General features: G+C 41.2%; 1 protein-coding gene across 1 annotated transcript in view; it reads left to right on the top strand.

Annotated features, from left to right (window-relative positions):
- Nucleotides 1–12,855, top strand: part of PDE4DIP (phosphodiesterase 4D interacting protein) — a 153,448-nt gene extending 140,593 nt beyond the window's left edge. Inside the window, exons 39-43 of the mRNA XM_008583029.1 lie at nucleotides 5,816–6,055; nucleotides 8,035–8,151; nucleotides 8,849–9,075; nucleotides 10,065–10,310; nucleotides 11,748–12,855. Of these exons, the coding sequence (XP_008581251.1) occupies nucleotides 5,816–6,055; nucleotides 8,035–8,151; nucleotides 8,849–9,075; nucleotides 10,065–10,310; nucleotides 11,748–11,933 (1,016 nt within the window). The 3' untranslated portion in view covers nucleotides 11,934–12,855. The remainder of the gene's footprint in view (nucleotides 1–5,815; nucleotides 6,056–8,034; nucleotides 8,152–8,848; nucleotides 9,076–10,064; nucleotides 10,311–11,747) is intronic.
- The last annotated feature ends 4,239 nt before the right edge of the window (nucleotides 12,856–17,094 follow it).

Below are 17,094 nucleotides of genomic sequence, written 5' to 3'. Positions count from 1 at the left end.
AATGTCCATACTGCCCAAAGTGATCTATAGATTCAATGCAGTCCCCATCAAAATACCAACATTCTTCACAGAAATTGAAAAAATAATCCTAACATTCATATGGTACAACAAATGACCCTGAATAGTCAAAGCAATCCTGAGCAAAAAATAAAGCTGGAGGCATTAAACCACCTGATGTCAAATTATACTACAAAGCTATAGTAACCCAAACAGCATGGTACTGGCATACAGACACTCAGACCAATGGAACAGAATAGAAAACCCAGAAATGAACCCACATACTTACAGCCAACTGATCTTTGACAAAGGCACTGAGAACATACACTGGGGAAAAGACTACCTCTTCAATAAATGGTGCTGAGAAACCTGGGCATTCATATACAGAAGAGTGATAATATACCCATACCCCTTGCCATATACCAACTCAAAATGGATTAAAGACTTAAATACAAGACCCGAACCTATAAAACTCGCAGAAGAAAACATAGGGGAAACACTTCGGTACTGGGCAAAGACTTTATAAGACCCCAGAAGCACAGGCAAAAAAAAAAAAAAGGCAAAATAAACAAATGGGCTTATATCATACTAAAAAGCCTTTGCAAAGCAAAAGAAGCGTTAAAAAACCAGAAAGACAAAATACAGAATGGGAGAAAATATGTGCAAGCTATGTGTCTGACAAGGGATTAGTATCCAGAATATAAAAAGAACTCAAACAACTTAAGAGTAAAAAAAGCAAGTAACCTGATTTAAAAATGGGCAAAGGAGCTGAATAGGCATCTCTCAAAGGAAGACATACAAATGGCCAACAGACACATGAAAAATGCTCAACATCACTAAGCATCAGGGAAATGCAAATCAAAACCACACTGAGATATCATCTCACTGCAGTTAGACCTGCCATTATCAAAAAGAGAATAACAAATGCTGACAAGGATGCAGAGAATGGGGAACCCCCCTACACTGTTGGTGTGACTGTAAATTAGTACAGTCATTATGGAAGGCAGTATGGAGGTTCTCAAACAACTACACGTATAGAACTGACATATGATCCAGCAATCACACTGCTGGGTATATACGCAAAGGAATGGAAATCATCACATCAAAGGGATAGCTGCACTCCCGTGTTTATTGCAGCTCTATTTGCAATAGCAAAAGTTGGAACCAACCTAAACATCCATTGACAGACAACTGGATAAGGAAAACGTGGCATATATACACAACTGAACACTACTGTACTATAAAAAAGAATGAAATTCTGCCATTCACAGCAATATTGTTTTAGTCCATTTTGTGTTGCTATAACAGAATACCTGAGACTGGGTAATTTATAAAGGAAAACGGTTTATTTGGCTTACGATTCTGGGACAGTTGCATCTGGGCCTCAAGCTGCTTCTACTCATGGCGGAAAAGTGGCAGGGAGCAGGCAGGTACAAGCAGATCAAACATTGTGGCCTTGTAGAATATTTCTTAAGCTTCTTCATCTCCAGTATGAAGAAATAGACTATCTCTGGTGAGTGAAGATAGAAAAATATGGAGCAGTTGAAAAATTCACTTAGTTATGATTCCTGGTCTAATGTGCCTACTCCCATCTTTGCATGCTAACAAAAGGCCTGTTAGCCAAGGCTGATATACGTACACATGTTATTAAATCCAATTGTAAGTTCACCTGAGACTAAGTTTTAGCCCAATTCCTAATTAAAGCATTTTTCAAAACCCTTGTATCAGATCGAATAACCACTGATAGTTAACTAAATAAAACAAAAACTAATTAATTGATTGTTTATTCAAATAACACAGGTATGCATTTAAGGAAAGATTCTCAAAATGATAAGAAACTCTACAAATATGAATCCTATCTGTTTACCAGAAACATCACCTCCAGCATAGCTAATATTAGAGGTGCTGCCTGCCCAGTGACTTACGTTTAATGAGTGTGATATCCTGACTGTACAAAGGTAGCATAATCGTTTGTTCCATAAATAGAGACTTGTAAGAATGGCCAAGTGAGGGTTTAACTCTCTTACTTTCAGTCAGTGAAATTGACCTCCCTGTGAAGAGGCAGGAATGTCAAAATAAGACAAGAAGGCCTTATGGAGTTTAAATTAATTAGCTCACATAAAACAATTTTAACGTAACTGTTCAGAGGGATAACACTTAAATCTACCAGACTAAAAATTTTGGTTGGGATGACCTCAAAACACAACACAACCTCTGAATGATTAAAACCTAGACTAGACCAATTAAGGCAACATAACCATTTATTGACCCAAACAATTTGATCAATGGAATAATTTACCCTAGGGATAACTGTGCAATCCTCTTTTAGAGTTCATATTGACGATAGGGTTTATGACCTTGATGTTGAATCAAGACATCCCAATGGTGTGACCACTGTTAATGGTTTGTTTGTTCACCTACTAAAGTCCCACATCATCTAAGGTCAGACCGGAGGAATCCAATAGCTAATATTAGAGGTGCTGCCTGCCCAGTGACTTACGTTTAATGAGTGTGATATCCTGACTGTACAAAGGTAGCATAATCGTTTGTTCCATAAATAGAGACTTGTAAGAATGGCCAAGTGAGGGTTTAACTCTCTTACTTTCAGTCAGTGAAATTGACCTCCCTGTGAAGAGGCAGGAATGTCAAAATAAGACAAGAAGGCCTTATGGAGTTTAAATTAATTAGCTCACATAAAAGAATTTTAACGTAACTGTTCAGAGGGATAACACTTAAATCTACCAGACTAAAAATTTTGGTTGGGATGACCTCAAAACACAACACAACCTCTGAATGATTAAAACCTAGACTAGACCAATTGAAGCAACATAACCATTTATTGACCCAAACAATTTGATCAATGGAATAATTTACCCTAGGGATAACTGTGCAATCCTCTTTTAGAGTTCATATTGACGATAGGGTTTATGACCTTGATGTTGAATCAAGACATCCCAATGGTGTGACCACTGTTAATGGTTTGTTTGTTCAACTACTAAAGTCCCACATCATCTAAGGTCAGACCGGAGGAATCCAGGTCAGATTCTAATAGGCTGTGTTGTGCTCGAGGTCAACCCAACCAAAATTTTAATATTTCTCCCAGTATGAAAGGATAAGAGAAATAAGGCTCACTTCAAAAATCGCCTTCAATTTAATAGATATTATCTCAATCTAATGCATTACTACATGCCCTGACTAAAAACAAGGCTTGTAAGATGGCAGAGCCCAGTAATTGCATAAAACTTTAAACTTTATAATCAGTTCAACTTCTCTTCTTAACAATATGTTTATGATTAATCTTCTGCTTATCATTCCCATACTTGCTATAGCATTTCTAGCGTTAATTGAACAAAAAGTGTTAGGTTACATAGAACTTTGTAAAGGACAAAATATTGTTGGTCCCCATGGCCTACTTTACTCCTTCTCTGGTACAATAAAACTATTCATTAAAGAACCATTATGACTACTAACATCTTACATAATTCTATATACCATTGTACCTACCCTCACCCTTGTGCTAATCTTATGAATTTCATTACCCATAGTCACTAATTAACATAAATATAGGAATATTATTCATTTTAGGCATAGCAAGCGTACTAACATCTTACATAATTCTATATACCATTGTACCTACCCTCACCCTTGTGCTAATCTTACGAATTTCATTACCTATAGTCACTAATTAACATAAATATAGGAATATTATTCATTTTAGGCATAGCAAGCTTGGCTGTGTATTCTATCTTCTGATTAGAATGAGCATCAGATTCAAAATACACATTAATCTATGCACTGTGAGCATTAGCAGGGTTGATTTAATATGAAGTTACTCTAGCCATTATCTACTATCAGTTATCTTAATAAATAGGTCATTTACACTATCAACTTTAATTACTGCCCGAGAATATATGACTATTTTTCCATCATGACCCTTAGCCATAATATGATTTATTTCAACATTAGTAGAAACTAATTGGCTCCATTTGATATAATAGAAGGTAAATCAGAACTTGTATAAGGTTTTAATGTTGAGTATGCTGCAAGCCCACTTGCCCTATTTTTTATAACAGAGTACACCAGCATCATAATGAAAATGCTGTAACCATGATCCTTTTCCTAGGAGCACCACCTGATTCCGGACACTGGAAATTTACACAATCAATTTTGTCATGAAAACGTGTCTCCTAACTAGCTTATTGTTATAAGTTTGAGCATCATACCCACAATTCCAGTATGATCAACTTATATGCCTTCTATGAAATTTTTTTAGCATTCACATTAGCCTTATGCATATGACATATCTCTATACCTATTTTACTATCAAGTATTCCACTACAAGCATAAAAAACATGTCTGATAAAAGTGTTACTTTGACAGAGTAAATAATAGAGGTTTAAATTCTCTTTTTTCTGTAATTATAGGAATTGAATCTGCTCTTATGAATTCAAAAATCTCCACACTACCTAGTACACCATATTCTTTAGTAAGGTCAGCTAAATAAGCTATCAGGCCCATACCCTGAAAATGTTAGTTTATACCCTTCCTGTACTAATTAATCCTCTAATCTTTTCCGCCATTCTATTTAACCTCCTTATAGGAACCATAGTAACAATATTTAGCTCACACTGACTAATGATATGAATAGGACTAGAAATAAATATGTTAGCCATTATTTCCATTTTAATCAAAAAAGCAAACCCATAATCCACAGAAGCAGCTACTAAATATTTCTTAATACAAGCAACTGCATCTGGACTCCTATTAATAGCCATCATAATTAATGTATTATATTCTGGGCAATGCACAGTCATAAAAATTCCTAACTTGACAGCCTTCCTAATAATTACTGTGACACTAATTATAAAACTTGGACTATCCCAATTGCATTTTTGAGTCCCAGAAGTGACACAAGGGATTTCACTAATATCAGGTAAAATCCTACTAACTTGACAAAAACTGGCACCAATTTCAATTATATTTCAGGTATCATCAATTGATCACTTAATACATAATAACTAAAGATAATACTAATAACAGTGTATTATCAATTCTAGTAGGAGGATGAGGAGGACTTAATCAAGTACAACTACAAAAAATCCTGGCCCCTTGATCATTTGCACACATAGGCTGAATAACCATCTTTATATGTAACCCCACCACAATAATCTTAAACTTACTAATTTACGTTATTTTAACAGTTACCATGTTCATAATATTTAATTTAAACAAAACTACAACAGTGCTCTCATTATCACACACATGAAACAAATTACCACTAATAACCTCCATAATCCTTATATCCTTATTATCCTTGGGAGGCCTACCTCCACTTAATGATTTCTTCCCAAATGAATCATTATTCAGGAATTAACAGAAAAGGCCACCTCTTTCTCCTCTTTGATTTCTGAGTGTAGAGGTCATTAAATCCCCTTCTCCCTCCCCCCTACCCTTCTCTAGTTCAATGCCGACTTCCTGCCTTGGAGGATCCTGCTCTCTAGCCTGCATGACTAAGGTTAATGTGGAGATGAACTAATAGGCTTGTCCTCATCCGCCATTCATATGCCCTCCAGGTGCATGAAGGTAATTTGGACCTCAGGGAAATTCCAGACTGGATGTGTGCCATCTCATTGTGCCTCCGGCTCTACCCAGGAATGGTGACATCTTTATCACAGATGTGTTGCTGTTGTGTGTTGCCTAGGACCCCAAAATTACGGTGGAGTTCTTGGCAGAAAGGAATTTGACAGAGAAGTGTCCTGACAAGTGTTTGCAAATACTTGGGTCAGTGCTAACAGATCCCTCCTCTCTCTCCTTTCAGCTTATAGCCCAAGTGCCTGTCACCAAGTCCCTTTGAGCTGTGACATGAGCCACCTGGTGGCAGAGATCCGAGCTCTGAGAGGGCAGCTGGAGCAGAGCATTCAGGTGAACACTCGTCTGCGACTGCAGCTGGAGCAACAGTTGGATGGTGGTGCCAGCAAAGCCAGCCTCAGCCACTCCTCCATCAACCAGAGCTTCCCTGTCTACATTGACCCTGGAAACAAGCAGTCACTCTTCCAAGGTAGAAAGGAAAAGGAGTTACCAGGATGTCTGCGGTAGAGGAGTAATCTTGCCCCTCTCATGCTTCATAGGGTCAGGTTGCAATTGAAGCTGCTTTAGTATAGCATCCTTGAGTGAGATCACGCGATTTAGAGTCAGACCTGGCTCCAGATTCTGAGTTTGCCACTTACAGGCTGTTTGCTTTGGGTGTTTAAGCCTTAGTTTTCTCATCTTTAAGATGGGGATAGTAAATAATATATACCTTGTATGGTTATTTGGAGCATTAAATGAAATAATTTACAAGTGCCTGGCACAATAGGAATTGCTTAGCAATTAGCAGCTGTCTATGTTAATATTTATTCCTTGTATTTGTGAAGTGCTTTAAAATGTACCAAGTATTTTCAAATATATAATTTCATCTGAGGTAGGGCAGGTTTTACTGTCTCTGCATTTCACATGAGAAAACTTAGACATTGAGACATTAATGGACAAACTAGGGTTTACAAGAGTTAGAAACAGAACCAGGATTGGAAGCAGATGTGTTAATTTCTGATCTGTGTTTTGTCCACCTCAGCATGCTCTGTCTCAGTGTTGTTGACCTTCCCAGACCCTCTAGGTTGGCTTGTCTCTTCCTCACCTGTGGGGGACTCAGTGTGGCACACTGTTCCTGTCCCTGAAGAACCAGGGCTATAGGAAAGTAATGGATGGAGGCATGTTTATTCCGGGTGGCAGCTGTTCACTTCCTCTGCCCTACCGCCTTCAGACAGGCATATTTGACCAAGTTTCACCCTCTCTTCTCTGTATCCCTCATCAATCTCACTTCCCTCAGTTTTAATTTCAGTGTTAATAATGCCTGAACTCCAGTCTCTTGACACATTCAATTTCTACTTCCTCTTCTTTTTCCTTTTGATACTCCATTCATTTCACCATCCCCACTCACCACCATGGCCATATCCTCAATTTTATTCTAATCAGGAATCACTTCTGCTCAGGTTTCTCTAAAACTGAGATTTCAAACTCTCATGCCTGTTTTTCCTGTTCATGTTAATTCTTATTTGTCTTTGGTTCTGGTAGATGCTCATTTATCAGACAATGACCTTATCTGACCAAATGAAGGTGACAATCATATGATCATGTTTTCATGGCCTTTAATGAAGAAAAAGTATGTGGACTGCCTAGCGTAGCACCTGGCCCCAGGAACAGCTCAGTGTACGTTAGGTGGATGCCCACCCTCTTCAGGGCTGCCATGATGGGTGCAGTGTTGAGTTCCGTCTCCTCCTCTTCCCTCTAACCAGGCTTTCCCCTCTCGCTGGCTTCCCACACAACAGCCAAGACTCAGCTCCACTGGCTCAGTCCCTGATCCTCCTCCCCCACCCCAGAGGCCTAAGCTGGAAAGCAGGCTCAGAGCCACACTTGACACAGCAGGACGTTTGCTGCTTTCTTTGTGATACATTCCAGCTCCTCCATGGTTGGGTTGCTTTCTGTTCTCCAGTAGGGCACCTTTAACCAATCAAGCCTTCTGCCTCCTTTCTTCTCATACAACTGAATTTTTTACTCATACTAACATGTGACAGTTGTGAGTAGTTGTTGAGTTTAATCCCCCATACATCCATTTATTCTTTGATTTGACATTTTAGCATATATACTGTGTATATTTATTTATATTTATATTTACTTGCAAGGTATTGTATTAGAAACTACATACAAGTTATACTCAAAACTGGGTTTATAAAAATATACTTCATTATTTTTCAAACTGAAAGTTGCTTTCTCAAGGAACACCTTTCAATTAGAGGAATATCTTTTTGTTCTGACAAATGGAAACATAGGAAACTAAGGATTGGTTGGCTGTTGCTTTTGATTGTGGTTTGTGGATTATAATGATGTAGGAGGTGAGTCACGTCGCCTGAGATCTTAGATGGTAAAGACAAGGCTCTGCCTGTGCTTGCAGTGCAGTGTGTTCCAGCGTTCCTGAAAACTGTGCTTGTCTTTACTCCCTAGATTCAGTTGCTTCCCCTCCTGTCCGGGATGTTGGCATGGCTTCTCCAGCTGCAGAATTCCCCTGCTCTTCTTCCTCTGCTCCGGGCTCAGAAGCTGAGATCTGCAACAGGACAAATGGTAAATATGACACCTAAAGGGCACAGGTATGGATGAAGAAAAATTACAAACCGTTCTTGTCTATATACACATGACTTGAATTTCGAGATTTTTCTCTGTGTGCCCCAAGGCCTTCCGTGCTACTCACGTGCCCTCTGTCGTGCCTTTCTTGTCATTATTCTTCCTCCTGCAGTTTTCCTGCTGCTCTGCTTTGGCTTCGCTGCACTGTACACTACATTCTTGAAAGTGCTCTCTCTATCCAGCTTGATTTCCTTGTCTGCCTTTCCTCTACCCTGAAATTTATTATCAATAATAATTATCCTGACAATTTCATGTGTCTGTTTTCCTGCTGCTCTGCTTTGGCTTCGCTGCACTGTACACTACATTCTTGAAAGTGCTCTCCCTATCCAGCTTGATTTCCTTGTCTGCCTCTCCTCTACCCTGAAATTTATTATCAATAATAATTATCCTGACAATTTCATGTGTCCGTATGTATAAAAATTTGTCTCCTTGCAAATATATCATTATGAGATGATGTAAAAAAGATTATAAAATATAGAAACCAGAATATCTCTATGGACTTCACACCACCCTTGTTTATTCCAAGGCTGCCTTTCTTGTTTCCTGCCTCTTTCACCCTCTCTTTTGGATTGGAGCCTACTGAGGATATTATTATGAGTAACAGCAGATTCTGTGTTGTTGTGGTTTTCTTTTTCAGGTCTGGGTTTGGAAGCTTCTCCAGTAATGAAGAGCCCTCCCAAGCTGGAGGGTGATGCTCCTGATGGCTCCTTTGCCAATAAGCACGGCCGCCATGTCATTGGCCACGTGGATGACTATAGTGCCCTAAGACAGCAGATCGGGGAGGGCAAACTGCTGGTCAGAAAGATAGCTTCTCTTGTGAGAGCAGCACGCTCCTTCCCTGGCCTAGAAGCTCCAGGCACAGAGGTAACCAAAGCTGTAGCTTTTAGGTCACTCTTTCATTGTGTCCTTTCTTCCTCTGATTTTAGTTCCTTTTCCCACTCCTTGTTTTCGTGCTCTCTATCTCCCAGCAGCTGAAGAAGCATCTTCTGCTTATACCCTGCCCAGCCCTTTCTTCTCTGTCTTCTGTTCTCATGTAGTTCTGCTCTGTTCCACTTGATGCTGGCTGGATATTTTCCCCTCATGCCACAGAAAATCCAGTCTGTACTGTTGTCATCAGCACTAGAGCAGTTGTTAAGTGTCAACACATATGTGTGCTGCCATGAGCACCCTTTGGGAATGCATTACCTGTTACAGTCACATGGGCACATGGCCTTCTGTGGGCAGAGTGAAATCAGTCAGAGGGACAAAAACTGAGGGATTTGTAGCCTCATGGGCCACATGTGTGAAAGGGGTGAGAAGCCTGGCAGCCGTGGGATTTCCTCTTCAGCCTGCACAGGGGGAGGGAGAGCAGTCAGCAAAGCTTCTCAGAGCTCTTCACCATTGAGGGAGACCAGGCACCAGTGGTTGTGCTGTCTGAGCCACTAGAGACCCTGGTGTACAGGGACAGCCCTGCCTGCAAGGAGCCTCCACACCCAAGGCTCAACACATGTCCAGGTAGACAAGTACAATCAAGGGCTACAGGCCCAGTGTGAGAAGTCGTCCTCTGGATGTGAGGGCACCTGTGCAGAAGTGGCCATTCATCCCAGGCAAGGAAGGTGCCAGGCTCATGGAGGACATGACAAAGGGGATGTGTTTTGAAAGGCTTGGAGGTTTTCCAGGTACAGGAGGGCATTCCAGGTAGGGGGAGCAGCACCTCAGTCCTGGGAGCTGCAGATGGCGAGTGAGGGTCTCCTAGGTTCGTGCAGGCCTATGTTCTGTGCCTCACTCACAGAGGAAGCTTGAGCCCTGTGCTGGGGAAGCAAAAGTGAACTCTCAGTTCCCGTGATGTCCTGGCTCCCTCTGCTCTTCCCCAGGTGCTGGGCAGCAAGGGCATCCATGAACTTCGCAGCAGCGCCAGTGCCCTGCACCACACCCTAGAGGAATCGGCTTCCCTCCTTACCATGTTCTGGAGAGCGGCCTTGCCAAACTCCCACAGCCCTGCTCTGCCTGGCACAGTGGTAAGAGGCCAGCGTCCATTACTGCATCATACCCAGCTCTCTGCCTTAGTGTTGTTCTCTCTCCTCAGTCCCACAGCTTTCTGTAGATCAGGAGCCCCATGGTGAGATGGGATCCATAGAACCTTAGGGGAGTTTCCCTGCAGGACTGCCCCTGATCATAGCGGCTGCTTTCATTGCAGTTCTGACTACATCCCTTCTCCTCCCACCCCCCTGGCCTCTGTGTTAAGAAATCAAAGAGGAGAAGGACAGGGTTTGGAGAAGCAGAGACATGTCTAAAAGGGAATTTGGTAATAAATAATAACTGAACCTTAAGAGGAAAGATTTTATATATATGCCAGACATTGTCTACACTTATCTAAAATACAAAGTATTAATCATTCCCTAGGAAGTACTTTGAAATAAAACTTGAGGTAAATGAAAATCAGAAACTAAACCTTTTAATTTTGAGCTGAAATTCAGAGACATGTTAAAGCTTCATTGCCTCCTTCTCCCACCCTTCAGGTCTGTATACTCAAATAATCACAGAATGTGACCATGACACTATGAGCCTCTGTTAGCCACTGTACTTTAAAGCTTTGCCATAAGCAGTTGAACATATACATAGAAAGTTCCTAAATTGTAACCTGAGAGAATGTTGATCCCCATAGTGTAAAAACGGGTCGGCCCATGATTTAACTCTCTGTTTTCTTTTACTAATTCTGTACTTTAAAGCTTTGCCATAAGCAGTTGAACATATACATAGAAAGTTCCTAAATTGTAACTTGAGAGAATGTTGATCCCCATAGTGTAAAAACGGGTCGGCCCATGATTTAACTCTCTGTTTTCTTTTACTAATTCCCTTTTGTTTTTCTCTGCTGGTTCCTTTCTTTCCTGAGCCTCTTTAGAACAGCAATTACAAGATTGCCTCTGTAAAGCCTTATTCCTGTCCCAGCAAAGGTAACCATCGGCCTCAAGTCCCCTTGGCTTCCTCCAGTGTGGAAGTTTTCCTGTCTCCTTCCCTTACACCAGTGGAAAGGGCGTGAGGCCTGAGTTCTAATCCCAGGCTTGTCACTAACTGGTTGTGTGGCTTTGGCTGGCCTCTTATTTTCTTGTGAGACCAATACCCCTTCATCTGTAAAACATGGAAGTAGACTTAGATGAACTGGGACATAAACTTAACAGAGGATTTCTTTGCAAAAGGTCCTCTTCTTTTTACAACAGGCTGTTTCTATATGTGCATGTTTTATGCTAAGCACTTCTTTTCCTGGCAGATGGCAAAGGCCGTATTTTTATTCTAGACAAAGTGACTTGGAGAATAATCTGGCTCCTGAAAATGGAATGGTAGGATCCAGCCAACAAGTTTGCAGTAGCTTTGAGCAAGGGTCTTAGAGCATGGGGAGGTGGGGAGGCTTTTCCTCTAACTTGGGGGCACCAGTTGCTCCTCCAGACCCTAGTGCATCCCCTCAGTTTGTCCTCTTAACTGGTTTTCACTATGCTCCTGCTTCTTTTAGTCACCACTTAGCTGCACTCCAGCCTGAGGAAGCCATCAGCAGGGTCTGACATTACATTCTGATTTTGTTTGTTCTATTTTTGTCTGCAGGTGAAATCCCTAAGGGCTCTGCCATGCACTCCAATCTTGTGACCCTTGCCTTCCAGGAGCCATGCAAGAAGCAAAGCCACCAGACATCCTTAAAAGAGCAGGAAGGATGGGCCTGCCCCCCTTTCATGCAGCTACCTATCTGCTAAGGAGGAGCTGGGCCCCAGTCCTCCAAATCTGCTGGAGATTCCAGAAGAGGGAGTGAAAGATGTGCCCTGGTGGTATGGGCAGAAAGGCAGAAAGCCTTCTGGCAATACCATTAGCCAAGATCCACTTGGCCCAGCACTAACCCAAATACACATTGTTGGCAGAGGACCTTGTGACACTGCTTCTTAACAAGCCCAGTGGCAGGCTCAGTAGCCACAGCACGTTTCTCACCTCAGCAGCTGTCCTCAGATGGTCAAGTCAGGAGGAAGAGGACTTTGTGTCCTGTGACTGGGGCATGTGGTCCCAATACGGTGGAGCTCCTCAGGCAGTTCTAGAAGCACACTACTGAGCATTGCAGCCCTGCAGGACAGTGTTGGCGGGGGCTCAGCGAGCACTACTCACAGATGCACACCCTACCTGCCGATAACCTCCCTTGGGTTGAGTCAAGCTGGCCTTCCTTCTGTACCACCACACCTGAGTTCTTTGCATCCACATGGTGAAAGTGGTGACTTCCCACATGCCATTTGAGGCTTAGCCTAGCACCTGCAATTTCTTTTCTTATGTGATCTCCAAATTATAGTGACCTCCCTCTACATAAGCTGTCCCAATTTGTCATCCTAACTTCCCTTGGGGGAACTGGGGACTCATGGCTAGAGCAGACCCATTAAAAGTCTTGCATCCAGCAAACCTGCACTTGTTTTTAAGTGGCATGGGATAGGCCACCAGCTGTGCTAAGTCCAGTCTGTGTCTTCACAGTGCTTATAGAATGTGTGTATGTGTGTATAAATGTATGATATAGATTTATATATGTTGCTATAGCCACACTGAAGGCCAACATAACTGGTGGACAGGGTAGGTGAGAGGAAATGACAGTGTTTTTGGTGACTATTAAAGGAAAATGTGTATAAAAGAATAGTTTTCTTTGCCTGCTTTCTTTCCTATTTCTGCACCAGTTACTAGACCAAGTGTATGAAAATGGGGAGGACAAATTCTATTTGATGGGTTCTTAAACTTGGTGTACCTTACAATCAGCTGTGGAGATTATAGGAGCTATTTCCTGGGCTTCAATCCCAACAGATTTAGTTGATGTGGGGCCCTAGAATCTGCATTTTTTATATAAGCACCACAGGTGATTCTGATGTAGGTGGGCTGCGGACCACAATTTAAAAAACATTGTTCTATAACATTGAATCAAAACTACAAATGAATTTTAGAACCTTTAATTTTAAAGTACATTTTATTCCATAAATGTTGAAATAAAAATCTTAATGTGTTTCTTGGGAAAAGTCCTTAGCTACATCCTTTTGACTTGCAGAATTAAAGTAAAGCTGTCACTTCACAGTTGTTTCCTAGAAACGGTTAAAAAATGAGAACAAACGACGACAACTAGGACCAAAAACTTAAACGCTTACATCCTTTTGACTTGCAGAATTAAAGTAAAGCTGTCACTTCACAGTTGTTTCCTAGAAACAGTTAAAAAATGAGAACAAACGACGACAACTAGGACCAAAAACTTAAACGCTACCATCACCACCACTAACAAAAAGACCTGTCAACAGACTTGTGCCTGGGATGGAGATGGTGAGGAAGAGTGAACTTAAGCTCTGCTTTTATACCCAGCTGTTTAAGTATTTCCATGAGTGCCTTTGGCTTCCATGTACGGAGGAGCTCACTGGCAGAATCTGCTGAATGGATAAAAAGCCAGCAAAACTGTTAAATATTATTTATAGACAAAGTAGCAAAACTTGAGGGCATCTTGTCTTGTGGTTATTCAAGCATCCCAGCAAATCTCCTCCTCCATCCTGTGCTGCCAGGGCAGGTTGGCCTTGATAAGATCATAAGTAATCAATGGACAACTCAAATATTAATCCTAAGAAATTCATTTTATTAACTAGTAACATTTATGAGAATAACAACATATTACATCATGTAAGTCTGAGATCAGGTCGAAATCCAGTCACAAATTCCTTTTGGAGAAAAGTCTAAAAAGCTTTTCTTGTATTTTACCCTTCGTGAATGTTGAAAAGTAGCTCTGAGCCTTAAAAAAAATGGTTGCAAAAATGCGACAAATTCCTTTTGGAGAAAAGTCTAAAAAGCTTTTCTTGTATTTTACCCTTCGTGAATGTTTAAAAGTAGCTCTGAGCCTTAAAAAAAATGGTTGCAAAAATGCATCTTTGAGAGGAAGATTCTTCAATATTTAACTTTTTGCAACTTACGTTGTTTTCCTGTGACACAAACAGAGCTCATTCTTATAAAAAAAGTCTTTATGACAACCAATGTCTTCTAATTTTCTATAATTCAAATAAGAATCACTCTCGCCCTATTCTTTGTCATTCTAGGTTATTTGTGAAGATGTCAAACTTATTCCAAAGAAAATCAGAGAAGATCCTTGGTCTGGGACATTTTTACATGTGTCACATTAAGTTATGAAATCATAAACCAGAGGTTTGATTCTCCTTCTAAAGTCAAAGATCATGGGCCGGCCCGTGGCTCACTCGGTAGAGTGCGGTGCTGATAAAGTCAAAGATCAGCCTTAACCAGTGGAAAGCAGGTTGAGAGTGTTGAGTAGAGAAAAAGAAAAATATTGGGGCAGATTCCAGAAAGGCCCAGGTAGAAGCTGCTTAGGCCAATGGCCATGTAACCGCAGGCCCTTTCTCTCACGTGGTGTTTGTAGCTCCCCTCTCTGACCCTGGGTGACTCTGGCACTGGATCCTCAGGTTCTTCTCCTGACAGAGATTCTCCTTCTCCCCCCTTGATTCAAATGCCCCTATGATGGCATGTGCATAGTCTTTCTTTAAATTTTCTTCCTTCTTTTTTTTCTTGTAATTTTATACATGTAATATTAAAGTATTCTGTCAAATAAACAGCTTCATAATTTCTGCAATAATAAGCACAAAGCTGAATTTATTGCTTTCTTAAGTAAGAGAGATTGATGCTGATTAGGCAGTCTCTCTTAGGAGAACAGATTGCTAATCTTATGTAGAATTTTTGGGAAATGCGGAGTTCACGGACTGGAGAAAGTTAGAGATGTCAGTGAGCTGGTGTCAGCTGCCAACTAGGTTGGCACTCAAAAGCTGTTCATTGGACTGACTTGCTTTCAACTGGCTGACTTTCAGAAGTGAGGGCCTGGCACAGACAGATTTGCAGAAATGTGTTCACCCAGATGTGGTAGCAGGATAAACTCCCTCAAAAGTGTCCTCATCCTAATCCCTGGAACTTGTGAATATGTTACTTTACATGGCAAAAGAGACTTGGCAGATGTGGTTCAGTTAAGGATGTTGAGGTGGGGGGATTGTCCTGGAGGGTCCAGTGTAATCACAAGGGTCCATACAAGATTATAACCTGGGAGAAAGGTTAAGAACCCACGTAGATGAGCAAGGTGAGTCTTTCTCAAGCCCTGGATCCCTGGCTACCATATGTGGAAGAGGATCATGACGTCACTCTCCCCTCGACAGTCTTCATGCCCATTGGCCAGCTGGGTGGAGTGGGAGGGGAGATGCGGCTGGTTGGGGGGGCGGGATGTTGGGTGGAGGAACAGGAGCTGCCTTGAGATATTAAGGGGGCTGTCTTATGTTTACAAGCAATGCTGGGACTACTAGTCTGGCAGCCACTTAAATACGATATAATTCTCAGGACTGTAGAAGTTTTCTAAGGATGCTGCTTGAATTATTAGGAAGGGTTGTGTGGAGGGACTAGGGGTTCAAAAAAGGAGGAGGAGCAAGGGGGAGCAAAGTGACCACGTGTGTACAGTGTAAGGAGTTTGAGGATGAGCTGGGGTGGCAGGTGGAACCCCATGGTTACCTGGCAAGAGAGGTACCATGGTCATGAGAGTGGTTTTTCCCATTGTAAAGCTTACCTATTGCATGTTGAACATGCCAAGCCCTGTGTAATATGTAGTGGTGGTACATTGTGTTAGCACTATTTTCTGAAAATTATTGTTTAAGTGACAAGTACTTTTTCTCTCTTTCTCCCCATCCTTCTAGCAAGACCTCATAGTTTTGTATTTTTCTTAGTATTTTTACAAGGCGGTTCTCTGAAAGGACCAGTGTAATCACCACCCACCCCCTGAATTGCTCTACTAGGTAGGCAAAAGGGAGACACTTTAGCTCCGGTATACTCTGGATTATGAACAGGTGGGTTGCAAGTCTTAAATCTATGAGAACACCCCCTTCAGCCCACCCACCCTTCACTCCACCATTTTTGGCTGGGACAAAAGGGAACCATGTTACCCCTTTATGGCAAAAAGGCCTCCTGAAGCCATGAACTCAGAGATATCTGTGCAACTAGGTGCTGCATTTTGCAGTTCAGAGAGTCCAGATGTTTCAGATATCTTACCTTGCCTCTTCCTCCTCCTGCTCCTCTTCCTTTTCCTCTTCTGCCCTGGGCACAGCAATACCACCAACTCATGGACAGAACCTAGTGCTGTTTCTGCTGCTTAGCAAGTAATGTACTAGAATGTTTTCTGACAACAGTGGGAGAAAGATCCTCTGAATGGAACCCTTTACACTACTGGGGTCCCTTTTGGAGTCCTCCAAGGGGGAAAGGGGTACTGGCAAAAAAACTTTTTAAAGAAACAATAACCAAAAACTTATTAAATGTAATAAAAACTATAAATCCACAGATACCAGAAGCTCAATATATTAAAGTACTAGCCTTAATAGCACTAGAGACATGAACAAATGACACCAAGGCATATCATAAACTGCTCAACAATAATAAAGAGAAAATCTTTTTAAAAAACTAGAGAAGAGCTGGCTGGTTAACTCAGTTTGTTAGATCACTGTTTTAACACCAAAGTCAAGGGCTTAGATCCCCTTATAGCCAACAGCCAAAGGGGGGAAAAAAGCCAGAAAAAAAAATCTTGTTACTTACACAGAAAAAAAGATAGGAATGACATATCTTGGGCCTAATTACCTGTATATTAGGTCAACTGTACTTGTTTCACATCTCACTGATGTTCTTTTCTTGTTTTTCTTTCTTCCTTTTTTTTTTTTTAGATTATTTTTTTCTCACTGTTTCCTTTTGGATAATATTTTTGCTATGCCTTCATATTCACTAATTTTTTTCTTTTGCGTTTTCTAATCTGCTGTTAGTCCCCTTCAGTACATCTCTCAGACACTGTAGTTTTCATTTCTTAAAGTTATATTGGATCTTTCTATATCT

Source organism: Galeopterus variegatus, unplaced genomic scaffold (assembly GCF_000696425.1).
Source record: "Galeopterus variegatus unplaced genomic scaffold, G_variegatus-3.0.2 Scaffold2798, whole genome shotgun sequence".
Classification (NCBI taxonomy): Eukaryota; Metazoa; Chordata; class Mammalia; order Dermoptera; family Cynocephalidae; genus Galeopterus; species Galeopterus variegatus.
This window is presented reverse-complemented; position numbering and strand designations above follow the sequence as displayed.